Source organism: Athene noctua, chromosome 1 (genome assembly GCF_965140245.1).
Source record: "Athene noctua chromosome 1, bAthNoc1.hap1.1, whole genome shotgun sequence".
In the NCBI taxonomy this organism is placed as follows: domain Eukaryota; kingdom Metazoa; phylum Chordata; class Aves; order Strigiformes; family Strigidae; genus Athene; species Athene noctua.
This window is the reverse complement of record NC_134037.1, coordinates 114,441,202-114,459,798: the sequence shown is the minus strand read 5'-3', so window position 1 is coordinate 114,459,798 and position 18,597 is coordinate 114,441,202. Positions and strand designations below refer to the sequence as shown.

At 44.4% G+C, this 18,597-nt stretch overlaps 1 protein-coding gene across 3 annotated transcripts; it reads left to right on the top strand.

Moving 5' to 3' along the window:
* SEC23B (SEC23 homolog B, COPII coat complex component) lies at window positions 1-17,943 on the top strand. Of its 3 annotated transcripts, none has more exons than XM_074897439.1 (20): window positions 1-99; window positions 2,326-2,561; window positions 3,726-3,783; window positions 4,410-4,496; window positions 4,705-4,941; window positions 5,318-5,403; window positions 6,175-6,319; window positions 6,878-7,036; window positions 7,860-7,975; window positions 9,188-9,311; window positions 9,818-9,898; window positions 10,228-10,317; window positions 11,115-11,221; window positions 11,338-11,491; window positions 12,416-12,493; window positions 12,788-12,949; window positions 13,772-13,858; window positions 15,469-15,624; window positions 16,461-16,526; window positions 17,603-17,943. In XM_074897439.1, the coding sequence occupies exons 2-20, from the start codon at window positions 2,341-2,343 to the stop codon at window positions 17,690-17,692; spliced, it is 2,304 nt and encodes a 767-aa protein (XP_074753540.1). In that variant the 5' UTR covers window positions 1-99; window positions 2,326-2,340; the 3' UTR covers window positions 17,693-17,943. The 3 variants fall into 3 exon arrangements, with proteins under 3 accessions (XP_074753540.1, XP_074753539.1, XP_074753541.1); XM_074897438.1 differs by having other exon boundaries at window positions 59-99; window positions 2,269-2,561; XM_074897440.1 differs by lacking the exon at window positions 1-99 and adding an exon at window positions 1,161-1,267.
* Window positions 17,944-18,597: the final 654 nt, after the last annotated feature.

Genomic DNA, 18,597 nt, shown 5'->3' with positions numbered 1-18,597 from the left:
TCTTGGCTGTGGGCACCCTGTACCGCTGAGCTGGCCTTGCCGGGGCGCGCGGGGCCTGCCGGGAGAGAGCGGCGGCAGGGAGCGGCGCGGCGCGGGCAGGTGGGAGCTGCGGGAGCGGTCCCGGGGGTCCCCGTCCTCTGTGGCTGTTTTGGGAACTGCGGGTGGTGGTGTCCCCCGGGAGGGGAGCCTGAGGGGGAGTGACGTCTCCCATGAGGAGAGACTGGGGGAGCTAGTGGCGTTCCCTATAGCGAAGGCTGGGGAGGGATCAGTGGTGTCTCCTACAGGAGTGTCTGGGGGGGTCAGTGGTGTCCCCTAAAGGGGTGCTGGGGAGGGTTAGTGGTGTTCCCCCTAGCAGTGCTTGCCTGGGGATCAGCAGTGTCCCGTAGAGCAGCGCGGGGGTTCAGCAGCATCCCCTGTAGCTTTGCCCGGGCCGGGGATCGGCAGGCAGTGTCCCCCGGGGTTGTGCTGGGGCCTGGCAATGCCCCCTGGGGCTCTGCTGAGGGTCAGCAATGGTCTCTGTAGCAGTAGCTTTACCCTACGGCAGCGCTGGGGATCAGCGGAGTGGGGGGTCAGAGGTGGCCCCTATGGCTGCACTCGGGATCTGTGGTGTCCTCTGCACGCTTCCTGGTGAAGGGCTGGGGATCTGTAGTGTCCCCTATAGCTGGGCCAGGCGCAGCAGCTGGGTGATCTTTGGCGTTCCCTGTAGCATTGATAGGAAGCATTTACTGGAAGGAGTGGGTGTCAGCAGTGTGCCCTGTAGCAGATCTCATGTGGAGCCTGGAATACTATCACAGCTCTTCTCCTGAACAGGGGATTTGGGACATCCCCACTGCTGGGATGGGCCCTGGGGGTTGCTTCAGAACTGGGGCTGGAGAGCCCTGCACAGGTGGGAGGCTGACAGATCGGGCAGGCATCTGGCCCTAAACCGGCCCTATACAGCTCTCACTGGGGTGGGGGTGCCTCCCCTCCTGCTGTCGTGACCCCAGAGCAGGACCACGGCCCATGCCAAACCCAGCCGGGCAATCAGGATTCAGCCTACGGCAGGGGAGTGGTGCTAGGCTGCAGTTGGAGGAACATGGAGTAAATTTACCTGTGGTTGCGCTGCATACCTGAGATATCAGGTGTTTGTCTTGCTGTTCTGATGTGTGGGATCTTTTACAGGGAGGCTCAGGTCTGACTTTTACCTCCAGAGACACATTTGTCGTGGGGATGTGTTGCTGAACTCTGCCCATCCAGAGGTGGGGGTGGAAATACAGAGCAATTCCCTGTGAGTTTGATTTACATCCTTAATAGAGAGGACAAAGAAAATGTCAATGAGTTTGGAGGTCTGTAGGAAAACATTACATCAAAACTTCTCCTCAGGGAGAGGTGACGCTTCTGATTTCTCATGCCTGTGGCCTCCCTGAATCTCCCACCAGTGAGCACCAGGAATAAGGTAATCCTGGAAGCACTGCAGCCACAGGTGAACCTCTGAGTTTCCTCAACCAGAGCAGGTCGTGGTGCTGCTGCTCTTGGCTCTGTGAATTGCTGTCAGTGCTGTGTGATGTCTGTGGGCTGGATTCAGTGAGTTTTCTGGCAGGCTTGTCTTTCCCTTTCTCAGAGACAGCAAAGCTGGCCTGGGAGCTCTTGTTCATGTCTTACTCTTCCGAGTTTAGTAAGGCAATACAGAGAGTGACTTCTCTGATGTGTTGGGGATATCCTTTCTTGAATAGCATGTATTTTCTGAAGTCTGCTGGACTCTCAATTCCTCCCTTACAGGGAATGGGACATTGTGCCATGCACAGAGGGTGTCTAAAATCACCAAAGGCCTTTTTTGACCTTTTTGTCATGTGCTCCTTTCCATCTGTAAGCAGGTCAGGCTGGCAACCAGGTGATATTTGTGGTGAGTGTTTTGGTCTCAAACTTGGCCTCCTTTTCTACCCCAAAGGTTTTAGATGTAGGCTTCAGGATGTGTTGCAAATCTGACCTGTTTTCCTTTACTGAGTCAGACAGGATTGCCTTGAGGTCAGCATGAGGCTGAGCTGGTATTGGGATGTTAAATGTGGATCACTAGAAAAAATCCCTTGCATTCGGGTTTTGAGTGTCAGATTTCTTTGTTGGATTTGGTGGTGTTTTAATTGTCTGCAATGTTGATGAGAGCACTGCACAGAAGAGATTAATGTAGTCACATGGTTCATTTGATAATGGGATTAGCTCATTGTAACATATTGGCTTTGTCTTGCAATGTCTTGTGCCTACATGTAGTTGATCTACTGATCTCCTTTGCAGGACTGTTGTGCAAACAGGTGACCACTGCCTGAACGTGTGTTGCTTACATCCTTTCAGAGCTTCTGCAGTTCCATGGCGACGTACCTGGAGTTCATCCAGCAAAATGAGGAGCGTGATGGAGTGCGTTTCAGCTGGAACGTGTGGCCCTCCAGCAGGCTGGAGGCCACAAGGATGGTTGTCCCCCTGGCCTGTCTTCTGACCCCACTGAAGGAGCGTCTTGACCTGCCGCCTGTGCAGTATGAACCGGTGCTTTGCAGCAGGCCGACTTGCAAAGCAGTGCTCAACCCACTCTGGTATGAATTTCATGGTTGGGGATGTTAAGAGAGGCTGGATAATACTGATTTTTTTATATGCACTTCACTGTTTCCTTATTCCGCTTTTTCTTTGCCCAGTGCCTGACAGCCTCTTTCATTTAGATGTACTGGTTTGTTAAAGTCCATGTGTGCCTAATGAGATCCTTGAATGCCAGCCCGTTACTAGAGCTGCCAGAACCAGAGGAGAGAGAAGTGCCTTTGGGGAGGCTATTAAGGTAGAGATGATATGGAAATGGCCAGTCCTCTTACCATCCCAGAGAATTTTGTGGTGAATGATGAAACTGAAGATAAACAAAGATGCTGATTATACTGCTACTGTCCTCTGGGCTGTAATGTTCACTTGGTTTCCTGCTTTCTATACGTCCTGCTGTTTGTAGGTCAGTTCCAACATAAGCATCAAGGATTTCTTTGAAGCTTTGCTGAGAATTTAAGAGGAATAATCTCAGTCTCAGATCTAGCAACCTGCTCTAGTGGAAGGTGTACCTGCCCATGCAGGTGGGTTGGAACTAGATGATCTTTAAGGTCCCTTCCATCCCAAACCATTCTATGATTGAGTCCCAAAATCATGATCATACATACTCAGAGCATAGCATTGGGCTGAGAAAAAGCAGGGAACGCTAGTAAGAAGAAGTAAGAGAAGATCAACCCTATGAAATAAGATATGGCCAGGCTTTACCGCACCAGCAGTTACAGGACATCATAAGGGGCTGAGGAGAATAAACTCTTTGGGGCAGGGAACAGCCTGTTTGTTCAGTGTTTGCACAGGATCTGGGCGAATGGCTCCTGCTGCTGTGTGACTGGAGTACTTGTGTGCTATAGCTCTGCAAACAATAAGATGCCTGAGATAAGCCCAAGTGTGGTGAAAGAGTGATTAGACCCAAGTCTTTGTCTGCTGAAGGCTAAGCTCTGGAGAGCTGTCAGTGGTGCATCACACTGACAAGCCTGGAAGTGGCAGGGCTGGAAGAGCTAATGGATTTTCTGGCCATAGAACAAGAGTCTGAATCCCTACAACTCTTGTCATTCAAGTTGGAGTGTCTACTACTCTGTGTCTTCCTCAGTGCTGTGAACCAGCATAGATAATTGTGAAGCTGCGCTGTAAAGTTGTTCCTATAGCTATACTAACGTCTCATCTTTCCCTTGCAGCCAAGTTGACTATCGGGCCAAGCTCTGGGCTTGTAACTTCTGTTTTCAGAGAAATCAGGTAAGTTGGAAAAAGATCAGCCCTTCCATCTTTTCAGTGAACATTTTATTGATGGCATCCCCTGGCGAAGGATGTTAAGCATAAATTCCACTTTTCTAGATCCCTTCTCTTGGCCTTTTTACTCTTGCTGAACCCAGGCAGAGTACTTGTTAGTGGGTCTGTTTTAACTGACATACTGTCTATTTTCACTTCAGTTTTGCCAGTGATTTTATCAGCATGCAGGGAATAAGAAGGAGATAAAAATGCTGTTTTGACCCATGTGTTTCCAGTGTGGTTTTTGCACTTGACATTTATTGTTCTTGCCAAGTATTAAATTCATTAGATTTGAGTAGACTTTTGCCATCAGAAGCTGTTGCGTGGCTAAGTGAATTTCAGCTAATGCATAGTCACTGTTTTAGTCCTATTATTTGTGCTGGACTGAGCAGCTGTCCGTACTGCTGGCCACTTCTTGTCTGTGCTTAGGAAAACAGCAGTGTGGGTCTTTTGTCATGAATTAATCAGGTTGGTGCAGTAAATAAAGAGTTGAATAACCCCATCATGAGCAGGGCACCCTCTGTACTGCAGAGGAGGGCCCTACATTTCTGTCCTGCAACTTCCTTGTCCTAATTTTTTGTTCTCTTTTTCAGTTCCCTCCAGCATATGCAGGCATATCTGAAGTCAATCAACCAGCAGAGCTTATGCCTCAGTTTTCAACAGTTGAATATATAGTGCAGGTAAATGAATCATATGCAAGTTTGAAGCCACCAGAATTGTCTTGTTTGTGACAGATTATGTATATATTAGATTTACTAAAGGTAATGCAATTAAATAACATTTCTGCAAGGTGCTTAATATGGGGCTTATTTTATTCCTTGACTGAAGTATTCTGAAGTGTCACCTGCATATGCATGCACCTATTAAATCCATCTCTTTCCACACTAGAGAGGTCCACAGACTCCATTGATCTTTCTGTATGTTGTTGACACATGCTTGGAAGAGGAGGACTTGCAGGCACTGAAGGAGTCCCTTCAGATGTCCCTAAGTCTGCTGCCTGCCGACGCTCTGGTCGGGCTTATCACTTTCGGCAGAATGGTCCAGGTTCATGAGCTGAGCTGTGAAGGGATTTCCAAGAGCTACGTGTTTAGGGGCACAAAAGACTTGACAGCTAAGCAAATACAGGTATGTTCTGCCATCTCTTAGGCCAGTGACTTGTTCCTGTTAGTTCTGTTGACACTACTGCTGGTCTTTCAAGTGCTGGGCTCTTGGGGAGGAAGCAGGGTTCAATGCTCTTGACTGAGCCTGTTTCCCTCCCAATATCTGTCTTGTCTTTTTGCCTTTGTAAATTCCTTGGAAGCTTGTCCAAGGTAGAATTTATGTATCTCGTATAATGGACCCATCAATCCATTCCTAATGGGAATGCAAAGGTTAATAATTTCACAGATTTTAATGTATTTAATGCTACAGTGTTGCAGGCCTCAGGGTGTATTGCTTGACAGCAAATATGTTTAGTGTTTGAATAGTACTTCTCCTCTGCTTCCTCTTCACTGTTCTCTAGGATATGCTTGGGCTTTCAAGGCCAGCTGTCCCCACTCAACAGGGAAGACCTCTTCAAACTTCAGAGCAACCTGTTATTTCAAGCAGGTAAGCTGCACCACCACAGCAAGGCAGATGTTTTATGCCCCTTTGGGGTTATGCTTCTAAACCTGGGTTTCCCAAGAGGAGTCTTGGTAAGAAGATTTAGATGGTATTGTCTTGTCACATTAGGTGATACGTATGGATGGGATTTACTAGAGCTGAAGGTGATGTATTAGACTTCTATAGTATCTTGGTTTTGCAGTTGCAAGCACATGATTACCATTCAGGCTGGATCTCTAGTTGAAAAACTTAGAGTAGCTGTCTTTGGAAAGCATATTGTTCAGGAGTTGTTTGGAGCAAGGGCCTGTCTTTTTGATTGACTACCCAATGGGGGGCCTGGTCTGTGCATAACAGTTCTACAAACCACTCCCTACCCCCTTGACCCAGCAAGTCCAAAAAATGATTGACAGGCAAGCAGTGACCCTTGAACAGTAAAACTGTATTTGACTCTGTTGAATACAGTTTTCTCATTCTCAACTCCTCTTTTTCAGTGGCAGCCCTTGTGTGTTTTGGGAGACTAAATCACCATTGAAGTTCTTTCCTATGCTTTATGTGACTTAGACTTCTTGGCAGTTCCTGATATCTTGCTTTTATCAGTTTTTTTATTTTGCACAGGCCTGTTATTTTAGAAAGTTTGGATGTAAGAAGGGAATGTGCCACGTGACTTTTTGCTTCTAATAACTATCTCAGTGCAATTTATGTGTGCCAGGAACAAAGAGGGATGTTCTTTCTTCCTAAACTTGCAAGCAGGAAAACATTTTATTTGAATTTTTGCAGGTTTCTTCAGCCAGTACATAAGATTGACATGAATTTAACAGATCTGCTTGGAGAACTGCAAAGGGACCCGTGGCCAGTGACCCAGGGAAAGAGGCCTTTACGTTCCACTGGAGTAGCTCTTTCAATTGCTGTTGGCTTATTGGAGGTACTCTTAGTGCTGTTGTTTGAGATTAGCTGGCCAAAGTAAAGCACCTGGCAGTCTTTGCTGACACACGCAGAGGTGTCAGTCCACCTTGGTCTGTAGCCCAGTTACACTGGGCTGCAGAGCTGCAATTTGTCTCTGCTGACATATGACATGTATTAGCACGAGTTGGTGTAGAGCGAGCAGGAGTTTACGTCTAAATAGTAAAATGTGCAGGTGTTCAAAGTCTCTGATTCTTCTGTGTATTGCCCTGTGGAGGTGATGCACTGGGTTTATCTGAGGGTCATCTAAGATGTAAGCAAAAGGAACAGAAACTGCTTGCTTCCTCTTAGGAAGACACAAAGCTTGGTGTAGCTTGAGTCTAAACTTTAGAGTGCTGTGACTGTCAGGGAATGCATCATTGTTTATCAGGTGGCCTCTAGCAGAGACAGTCCCTAATGACATTGCAGAAACATGCAGGCACTTCTTTAAGGAAAGCATTTGTTGCCATTTAATCAGTCCCTCTCCCTTCTTTTTTTCCTCCCCCCTGTTCTCTGATACAAGTCTGTATTTTTATTTCAGGGCACATTTCCAAACACAGGCGCCAGAATAATGCTGTTTACAGGTGGGCCACCAACACAAGGACCAGGCATGGTGGTAGGAGATGAACTGAAAACACCCATCCGTTCTTGGCATGACATAGAGAAGGATAACGCAAGGTTCATGAAGAAGGCCACCAAAGTAGGTGCTAGTGCCTGCTGGGTGTGTTTAAAAACAAAAACTGAATATTGTGGCAGAACACTAAATGGGGGGAAAGGATATAACACAAACCTACACATGCTGCTGTGTTGACAGCTGCCCAGTGTCCTTCTCCAGGGAACAAACGTATTCCATTCTCTTGATGTGGGAACAGTATGTCCAGATATTTGCATAGTTGTCCTCAAAGTGCCTGAACCTTTTGTGTACGTTAAATTGTGAGAATGGTCAAGGGAAGGGTAAAAAAGACTTCCTCCTAGATACTTGTCCAGCATGGTCTGGTGCCTTCTCAGTGCTTCAGAAAGTAGTATTTCAGTGTTGTTTCTTGGCTGGTAGTGGGTGGAGTTTGTTCATCAGCATCATTGTATCTTTTTCTGGGGAGGACAAAACCATCTTCCAAGATTGGTCACTTCCAAAAAGTCTCCTTTGTCTTCTTGATGTGTGAAACAACAGTTAAAATAGTAAAAATGTCAGATAGAAAGTGTGCCTGTCAGCTTAAGGAAAGCAGTATGACACGTGTTGTCTTAACTATCACCTGGAAACCTTTGGGTTTCCGCTGAGTTATCACAGGCAAAGATGCCATGCAATTCATTCACTTTCTGTATTTGTGACGTGCAACTCAAGCTCATCCAAGTGCAAACATCCTGGGAGGGAGAAGTGTGCTCCAGCAGAGCTGTAAGAGCAAACAGCTGTTTAGTTACCACAGCACTTGTAATTGCTTCTTTTATACCCTGTGTTGGCCTCAGCTGGAGAGCAGTAGAAAAATTGCCCATTGCAGCATCCTAAACACCACGTCTGTTTTCCCCAGCACTATGAGACTCTGGCTAATCGCACTGCAGCCAACGGGCATTGCATCGACATCTATGCCTGCGCCCTTGATCAGACTGGACTGCTAGAGATGAAGTGTTGTGCAAACCTCACCGGGTACGTTCATAGCAGGAGTTGTGCCACAAAGTTGGCAGCTGTATTTATTTTTTTTCTTTGGAGGGGGAGAACGGTTCAGAAAGCAGTTAAGTTTGCTGCCAGGGCAAAAGGATGGGATTTATATCATTCTATTCTAAACTATGGTTTGAATTTGCCAGGAATTATATGGCAAACCTCACCTGATCCCAGACCACATTTCTGAAGTCTCAAAACAGCATGTGAATTAGCACTGCTGATAGAAAACTTGATGTCCTGCTTTGAGAAAGGTATTCTAAAGCATGGTGCGACATGTCTTTTGCAAATGCCTTCTGCCTCCTTGGGAGATAGCAAGTATCCTTTCCAGAATTTATGGAATAGAGATGCTGTGCTTTGTGGTGTGTGCATGACTAAAGTGCCATCAGAAAAGCAGACTGTCAGGCATGGTGGGTAGAAGCTTTCCTCGTGTGGGCCATATTTTCTCCGCTTAATAGCTCACTTGTGCTTTCTCCAGGGATTCTTGGCTTCCCTGGATCTAGTTTTAAGTGACATCTCTAAGGGATAAATGTCTGTGTTCCATATTGCTGAAAACATTGTGGTCTCTGTGAGGAAGGCTATCTGCTAAACTGGGCCTTTTGGGGACTCAGCAGGTCTTACTGGCCATTTAAAATCTGCTATGTCTAGGGAGTCAGAGGATGGTTTGAGCAAATGTGAGGTATTTGTAAATAATCACATAATGCTTAGTAAGCAGAACAGAGATTGTTTGACTCTTTGGTTGCATTACTAAGCTCCTTCTGATCAGGCCTGGGTTTACCAAGGTACTTGGGGAGGGCACTGCACAGACCCGTGCACCTCTCCTTGTGCTGCAGTGGTGCAGCCATCCTGTCTGTAGTGTGGGTGGTTCCAGTCCTGCTCAGGGAAAGCAGGCTGAGCAACACTCTTTCCTGAGATGAGATATTCCTAACTGGTGGAACATGAGCATTTTTAAGGCAGCTAAAGCGATGGCAAGAAATATAGTTGAGAAAACAAGCCCACAAAGATGGAGCATTTTCTTGTCCGGCTTTGGAGGAGGCATCCATGAATCTGCATTCCCTGATGTGAATTTTACCTATGCAAAGGCATGCTTTAAAACAGTTTCTGCATGTGTTTGCATGCATGGAGGCATGTATCCTTTTTGCTTTCTTTCTAGTTCCCAGTTGCTTCAGTTCCCTTGTGTGTTGTTTTTTATTTTCCCAGAGGACACATGGTGATGGGAGACTCCTTCAACACTTCTCTCTTCAAGCAGACCTTCCAGCGGGTATTTAACAAAGGGTTCAACGGGGAATTTCGGATGGCTTTTGGTGCAAATTTGGATGTGAAGGTGAGAGTAGTTTCACTGGATGACAGTAACTGGGAAATACAAGTGCTTTTCATTAAAAAGTCAATTTAAGTATCCTGATGTAGAAAATTCTATATGTTTGAGGTCAGCCATAGTGCCTATTTTGGGAGAAGCACCATACGGGAGTGAGTGGAGGAATTTTTGTTTGGAAGCTTAATAAGTTTGTGTTGCTTTTTTTTTGTTGTTGTTTGTTTGTTTTGTTTAAAAGAAGCTGAGCTCAGCCTCTCTTCACTCAGCATGGAAAATTTTCATAGTTTCTCGTGGTCACTATAAAAATGTCTTCATTATTAAAATACGACTCTGTAGATTCTCTTACATTCACTAACTGTAGCAGTAGGTGATCTGGAAGAGTACTCAGAGACACCTTCCCTGACAGCCAGATGTATGCATCATCTGATCAAAGTTGAACAACTTAGTCTGTGTGTATTCTATTTGACTGACTTGATTTAAAACAAACAATCAAACAAACTTTTTTTACCTTATTCTAGACCTCTAGGGAGCTGAAAATTGCAGGAGCTATTGGACCATGTATATCCCTGAATGCTAAAGGGCCATGTGTCTCTGAAAACGTAAGTTTCTGACATGGAAAAATCTTTAATAACGAAGTAAATAAACAATGCAAAGTTTCTGTCTAGACCTACAGCTGAACTAGATGTCAGTTTTCAAGGAGAAGAACAATTTGGAAACATCCCTATGAAAACACTGTCTTTCCTAGACTAAATTTTTGCACCATCAGGCTTTCTTTTAACTGCATGGCTGTCAGTAACTTCCTTCGCACCCAAAAGATAAGAAATCTAGAAGGCCTGTTGTAACTTGTACCTCTGATCAGAATTTAACATAAGCTTGCCTTACCTGCTGCTAGAGACAAAAATGCTGCTTTCTTTTTGATTCTGTGCAGGAGCTTGGAATTGGAGGAACATCACAATGGAAAATTTGTAGTCTGGATCCCAGCACAACTCTGGCCATTTACTTTGAAGTGGTAAATCAGGTCAGTCCTGGCTTTCTTTTTTTTTAATGTCATCTTTTTTAGAGACCAAACTATTTGTTTCTAACAGAAAAAGCAATGACATCCTCTGTGTTGCAGATGGATGGTTGCAAAGCAACCAAGTGTTTTGTGCCAAAGAAATAGTCTCAGAGGTTGTTCTCATATGCATAAATTGCCTAATATTTTTTTTCTGTACAAAACCTGCATTCTCTCCTTGTCTTCTTCCTATAGTATTTATTTAACAAGGAAGAAATTGGTTTTTTGCCAGTAGGTGCTGTGGAGAATAAAAGTATAAATACCTTCAAAGTCTTTGAGAATTGGTCCTCCAACTTGTAATAACTTGATGGTTCAGAAGGAACTTTTGGCTGGGGAAGTTTCTGAGCATGTGGCAGCTAGAAGTTAGGAAGGCTACCCCAAAGGAATGCAGTTCCACGTGTGTGTGTCTGTGTTTGATGTGTGGGCTTGTTACTGTCGTGAATAGGATGGTGGACTTGCAGGACCTTTGCTCAGACCTTGTACAGCCATTCTTATGTTCATTGCTATAGAGATGGTAAGTTGCTGCCATGCTTTAAGGGACAAGTTGAGGAAGTGTCACGCCCAGTATTAAATGGGCCCAGCACCACTTGACTCTGAGGGCTGCTGGAAAACACAACACTAACAGATGTGGGTCTCTTCTCTGGTCCCTCTCTAGCTTGTACTTATTCTGTGATTGCTTAGATAATGCCTGGAGTTCTCTGTAGTGTTACAGACTTACAGAAAAGCCAGACTGGTTTTGAAGGCTTACCTTGTTTCATTTGCAGCACAACGCACCAATACCTCAGGGAGGCAGAGGGGCAGTGCAGTTTGTCACTCAGTATCAACACTCCAGCACGCAGAAACGTATTCGTGTCACCACCATAGCCAGAAAGTGAGTATCTCATGCCAGTTCTTTGGCAGAATGGCAGAAACTTAAGCTACAGTCTGTGCTGGAATTTTTCTACCTTTTTGTACGCACGTGGCACTAATCCTTTACTAACCCCATAGTTGGGCAGATGCACAGAGTCAGCTCCAGCACATAGAAGCTGCGTTTGACCAGGAAGCAGCTGCTGTGCTGATGGCACGACTGGGAGTGTACAGAGCTGAATCTGAGGAGGGACCTGATGTTCTGCGGTGGCTGGACAGACAGCTGATCAGACTGGTAAGTCTGACAGACTGCAGTTGGGTGCATTCTTGATTTTAGTAAAAGTGGTCTCTGGAAATGAAAACAGTATTCTTTTTCCAGATTGACTTGCTTCATTTGTGCTCTGATCATGGTCACATAGCTGTAGTATGCGATAGCTCAGAAGCCAGTGTGGTCAGTGAATCTGTGATGGGGTAGGTAAACATCCCATCATGCTGAAAGGGTTAAACCTGAGATTAAAGAAGTCATAGTGAAACACAGAATAATGCGGGTGGGAAGGCACCTCTGGGGCTCTCTGGTTCAACCCCCCTGCTCAAAGTAGGACCAGCTTTGAAGTTAGAGTAGGTTGATCCAGGTCTTGTTGAGTTTTGAAGGTCTCCAAAGATGGAATTTATTTTGCTTCCCTTGACAAGCTGTTCCAATGTTTGATCACAGTCACTGTGATTTTTTTTTTTTTTTTCTTCCCCTCCCTCCCTCCCCCACCGCCTCAGAATTTCCATTTCTCCAGCATTTCCAGCATTGCATTTCCAGCAATATGACTCCCTGATCCCACTCTTCACAGCTGAACAAAACTAGCTTTTTCAGCCTGATTTAATGGAAATTTTTTTCCCCTAATTTAATGGAAAAAATTGGGTAGTACTAGAAGAACTACTTCTTTCATTCTTAGATAATTTCAAATCTAGGTTTTATATATATATATAAATAGATAAATATATTGAATCACTATTCTCATTCCAGTAAGATAGAGAAAACACTGATGTAAAGAAAAATGACCTGTAAATTCTAGATTACTTGTTATTGTCATGTTCATGCCATGGTTGCTCTATTTAAAAACAACCAAAAGAAACCCCCCCTCAAAGTGTTAATTCTAAAAAAAAAAACCTAGGAAAAAACAGGAAAAAGAGAGAGAGGTAACCAAAGCATTAATTTTTCTTCCAACAGTGTCAGAAATTTGGACAATACAGCAAAGATGATCCCAACTCCTTCAGATTGTCAGAATCGTTTTCTTTGTATCCCCAGGTAAGAACTTCTTTTCCCACAGCTGAGGAAAAGTGTGCAAGGGTGAGCGAGAGTGGTGATAAAACATTTTGTACCATTTATCAGATTCAAGAGGGGAGGAACAGATGCTTTTCTCATTTGGTGGGCTGGACCTATTAGTTCAGTGCTGCAAATGACTGATAAGGGAAGAACTCTGGGGAGTTAATAAGGGGTAGACTTTTTTCCAAAGAATTTGCTGTTAGAAAGATTGGGCTTGGGTGCTGAAGTTTTGGCAACTTGCTGACATTTCTCTTCTTCCTCATCTTTCTGGTGCAGTTCATGTTCCATCTGCGACGCTCCCCATTCCTGCAGGTCTTCAATAACAGTCCAGATGAATCTTCTTATTACCGTCACCACTTTGCTAGGCAAGATCTGACCCAGTCTCTCATTATGATTCAGCCAATCCTCTATGCTTATTCTTTCCATGGGCCTCCTGAGGTGAGTCCCTGTTTAACAGGAAGAGGTGGATCAATCCAAAATAACAAGTATTCAGTCAGTAACACTATTTCAGCAAAAAGGCCCCATATATTTTCTTAATCAAGGTAATTATTAAAGGGTGAGATGGGGCAATGTGAAATATGAATTGTGTTTTCAGTAAGCTTACAACTTTGATTAAAAAAAACCCCAAAACAACCCCTTCCTCCTGCCAAGCCATAGCCTCTGCCCCCCAACATCTGGTGAATCTTGTGGCTGTCAGTATCACTTTTGTGTCTGTGGCAGAGGCTGCCATCTCCACTGCAAGTCAGTCAGCAAGCCTCAGGCTTCCCAAATCAAAATCTCACATCAGATGCTTGTTTTCAGTTGTTTATGCAGCAGTGTTTTAAGTACGTGATGTATTCAATGGAGAGACACGGATTCCCTTATACTGACAGCTTCCTTGAGAGGGGTGTGTCTGGCAGGAAAGAAACGCAGGAGCTGCTGGAGTAACACTGTGAAAACTTGGCAGCGTTTGCCAGAGTTCACATGTTATTCCTTATTCTTGAGATACTTCTGTTCAAGATCATTTCAAATTAAACTTGGATAGCCACAGAAATTGCTGTCTTGCATCCTGCGCTTCATACAGTAGCTGATAATGTACTGCTCCATTCAGTGATGCTGCAGGAGGCTGACCGTGCTCTACAAGGTGTTCACGTGGGCTGACAGCCCTTGGTGGAGTTGTGTCTATATGGGCAGGGCTGAGCAAGATGTCCAGCCAACCGTGAAGGTTAATACAGCTCTGAGGGCTTAGAGGTGCCTGACTTTCTTCTTTATTTTCCCCAGCCAGTGCTTTTGGACAGCAGCAGTATTCTTCCTGACAGAATCCTACTGATGGATACTTTCTTCCAGATAGTTATCTACCTTGGTGAGGTACAGTGAAACACATTCTCTTTCTCTGTGTGCATTCCCCCCCCCCCCCCGCCACGCATGCAGACAGCGTCACTGTTAGTATAAAATAAGCTGCTTGCAAAGTCCACACTAGCATAATGACATCGTATACATGCTGACAGTTTAATACGATTTCACCACTGTCTGAGTTAACAAACAAATCCTACTGGAGTTGCTAAGGATGTGTTCTGCACTGAGCAACAGCTGTCATGTTAGCTTGATAACAAAGGTGGTCCCTTACCATACCTGGAAAAGGCCAGAGAAACTTGAAATTAAGCAGGTCAGAGAGCTGCAGTTTGATTTTTCAGACACATGACGTATTTGGTTGCTGGGTTTTGACACTTAAATACTGCTGCTCTTTAAGAAATCAGTTATGAATTTTTCCAGTTTTTGCTTTTAAATACTGGATGTTTTTGACAGCTCTCCTGTATTCCTTTCATCATGACTGAGGTAAGTGCTTAGGTACTGGCCTTTTCTAAATGTGCAGATTTATACCAGTATCCAAAGCCTTGGCTCTCCAGTGCCTCTTCAGTATGCAGTCCTGTAGATCTGTATTTCAGACCTGTCAGGTTCTGTAAGGCAGCGGTATGCTACCATAGCTGACTAATAGAAATGCCTCACATCCTAAAGGAGTTATGGGGTAAGGGGTGAAGAGGAAACTGGCTTTTCACTTCTTTCTCTGGAAATTCCCTGTTCTTTGATGCCTTTTTTTTTTCCCCTCATGTCCTGTGTAGTCCTGCTTGGGGAGTGGCCCTCATCCAGTTTCTTCTACCTAAACATGGCATCAGATTGCAGTAGTTTAAATACACCCATTTTGGTTTATGGTCAAACTTTTCTATTAGTGAAAACTTTTTGGGAGGCATTTTAAGTCTTCTCTTTGTTTTTGAACTAAGTTACTTCACTGATATTTAATGACTTAGAATGCTTGAAGTTTGGCATGATGGTTTGCAGCAGCTCCATTATTAGCTCCTGACTTCACTCCATGTAGGGTTTGTTCCCTTTGAGAAGTGAGTAGGGATACTCAATTGACATGAACAGGAGTTGAATGCTTGAGTCAATGATAATAAATCTTCCAGAGTTGCCTTAATTCTGTGATTCTGTGAAATAGTTTCTACCTACTGTTGCAGAGCAAGACACTCAGCCACTGGGTAAAATTTAGACATAGGAAGAGCTAAGTGTGTGACCTGCGTATGTGTAAAACAATTGCTAGGTACGTATGGTTACATATTGAAAGTACTGTAAAGCAATGGCTGCTTAATTTAAGACAAAGTCAGATTTAAAATGTCAGATTTATAAATGGTTTGTGTTTCTGTGTTGGTGCAGGCTGAAACATAGAGGCCTGAAGATCACTTTCAACAAATTGCTCCTGCACTGCACAAACTGCTACAGCATTTGTGTGGAGTGCCTGTCCTTAAATTCAGGGACAGAAACGAAATGATGTTATTGCCAGAGTAGTGAAAACATGCATTTACCTTGTGCTCTGTAAGCAGAAGTACATGTAATGTTCTGCTGCCTTAAGACATGAAGGTTAAAAAGGGGAGGTTTGCAGACATCTCTACTATTTATTCATTTTCTCCCTGTCCCGTCAACAGACTATCGCACAGTGGCAGAAAGCTGGTTACCAAGACATGCCTGAATATGAAAACTTCAAGCACCTACTGCAAGCCCCACTGGATGATGCTCAGGAAATCTTGCAGACTAGATTCCCAATGCCACGTTACATCCACACTGAACATGGGGGCAGTCAGGTAAGGAGGTTTACTGAGGAACTCTTTCTGTTGTTCAATAGTGCAAACACCTGTCTTTCTGCTTGACTAAAAGGATAGTTCTGCAAGTTAAATACAGTGGTAATTTAGCTCTTCAAAGCACAGTCTGCATATTTTCTCATGAAAATATGAAAAAAACTTTGTCTTTTAATAAGCCAGTCATTTGCTGGATATGCTTTTGAAATAGGATGGAAGAAACCAAAAAAAGTCAGCCTAAATATCTTTCTATTCTTCAAAGTGGGAAAGAAATTATTTGGCTGTGTATCTAAACTTATCCAAGACAGGGAGTGCAGTTAGCTTGCTAGGATGGTACAAATGATTGAGCATCTGTTCCTTTGTTCTCTAATGCTGAATGAGGATATAAAATAGCTCCTATTTTTGCTCTTCCTGGAACTGCAGTTATGCTGTGCTTGTCTGTGCCTAGCTTGTTTGTGGCAGTGGAGAGGCAGGAATCAATGGTCCAAACCAATGATTTGGTATTAATTTTTGATGTGACTGTGTTACGCTGGTCCTCCACTGACCTTTTTTCTGAAGAGCAGATGGGGGCATGCAAGAGACATGCCCGTGTCGCGTGGAACCAGAGCTGCCCTGCCAGGCGAGTGCCACTTGCTATAGCAGAGCACTCTGTGCCCCTTGGAGACAAGTTGTCTGTGAAGCAAGGCTGCTTCTGGCCTTTACCTGTTTAAGTTAAATTAGTACCTTGCTTGCAAAAGCAGAGGAACATTACCAGTCATGTATCTAAGGTGGTAAGAAATCTTAAGGGAGCTGACAGGTCTGTCATTTCACAAAACTATTTTTGTAATGTTTTGTCTTGATAGGCCCGGTTCCTCTTGTCTAAAGTGAACCCTTCTCAGACCCACAATAACCTCTATGCATGGGGACAGGTAAGCAATGGAAGAGGTGCTCATGGTTGGGAATGCTGTAAAATGTGCATTTACATATTTGCCTGTGCAGTAGCTCTCCTGTTTCAACACATGGCTACAAGTCGTGAGCAGATTACATTTGTCCTGTTTCTTATCTAAGAGCTTTTTGCAGATGTATGTGACTGGAGTGGAGAATCTTACAGTGCTTTCCAGTGTAAGGAGACAACATTATTTCTGTGTACCAAAGGATCTGATAATGGCATTACCAGCTGAGACTGCAATAATTAGAGTGTTTTAAAGCACACAACTGATTTATCTTTAGATTTGTCTCTAAAGCTTAGGCAGGTTAGATTTTTATTCAATCTCCTTATTCAAGTCCATGGCTGTTGATGAAATACAGTACTAGTGGGGAGCACTAGATAAGATGATCAGAATACTGTTTTCAGGCCCAGGTGACTAAACTAATTTTCAAAATCCAGTTGATTTTGGGGCTTTTTCTCAATGGATCCGAGGAATGGCTGTCCAAATGGAGGTGCTGCTACAGCAGCTCGGTACCTCAGCAGCTTGCTGACAGACGAGTAGTCTCCACAAGCAGTGCTTTGCCCCTTTGGTCTCCCTTCCTAATCCCAGATACATGTGGGGCACAGGCAGACTAGGAGAATTTTCTGTGGTGGCTGCTGTTGAAGGAAGCAGCTAATTTGATGTGGAAATTATCTTCACCCTTCCCTACAAATGTGATTTAAAACTCTTAGGTCACAGTGTATTTAGTACTCTGGAAAAAGTAATTAGCATGTGGATACATACAGATCTAATTCATCTGAGAATATAGACTTGTATATCCTCTTCCTTTACCTTGTTTGTGTAGAGCTTTGGGCAGCAAATAGACTCTTTTTTCCAGTAGTTCAGATAGCACTAAAGGATAGTGTGAGTGCTGCTTGCCAGAGTAGCATCTTTCCACTAGATATCTGTCCTTTGCAGGAAAACAGGTGGTTGATTTAGCAGGCAGTTAAGTTTAGAGTGCTGACATCGGACTTGCTTTCCATTAGTACCCAGTGTTAACCCCATGATTTATTAGCTCCTTATTTATTTGTCTGCAGGAATCGGGAGCTCCAATCTTGACAGATGATGTTAGTCTCCAGGTATTCATGGACCATCTAAAAAAGCTGGCAGTTTCAAGTGCATCATGACTTTGATAAAACCAAGAAGCAAGAACAGAAGAGTTACATGGATCATGTTGGTGACAGAAGTGGAGCAATTACTTACATTTACTTCTCTCTCTTTTAGACTAAGATTTTAAGTATGTCATGAAATAAATATTTAGGAAGAGTTTTTTACTTGGCCCTTCTAGATATTAATTTATTTGTATTCCTCTGTCTATATTCTGTTTACTTTACATTTTTCATATATTGTAATTAGAGCTAAAGGATGTTTTAACCAATATAGATTTTAACAGTCTTTAGCTTAATTTTAGTGTTGTGTGTTCTTAAATGGTGTCTTTTATCAGCCAGGGACTATATTAATGAAAAATAAAACTGTAAGAGCGCTACTATTTAATGCTATCCCCAATTCAGCTGTACCTTCGCTGGAGTTGGCCTACCTCCTTTTCCCGTTTGAAAATCTAACACTGGGGTACATACATTGTATTGAAAATAACGTGGAGGAGCTCCTAAAGGTAAGACAGTGGAGAAAAAGTATTAGATGGCAGAGAATGCTTTGACAGACCCAGGGACGGGGCGAGATGGCGGCATGAAGCATTGCCTCTGGGTCACCGGGATGCGGGGCCTGCACGTCCGCCTCTCGCTTCTCTCACTTGAGCGCTTCATTATCGGGCTTGAAAAGGGCCAGGAGAGCCGGCGCTGCTGCTGTTGCTAACTCGGGCTCTGCACCCGGGCAAGACGCTGCCCGGGGGGGCTCCCAGGGCCGGGCTGAATCCCCTCGCACCCTCTCCGCCGCGTCAGGCACCGACCTCCCGCCCAAACTCCGTTCCGTCGCCGCTCGCCCCCACCGCACGGAGGCGCGGCGTTCCGCGCAGGCGCGGAGCTTTCCTGTAATGGCGGCGGGAGCCGCCCCCTCCCGCGGTTCCTTCCCGCCG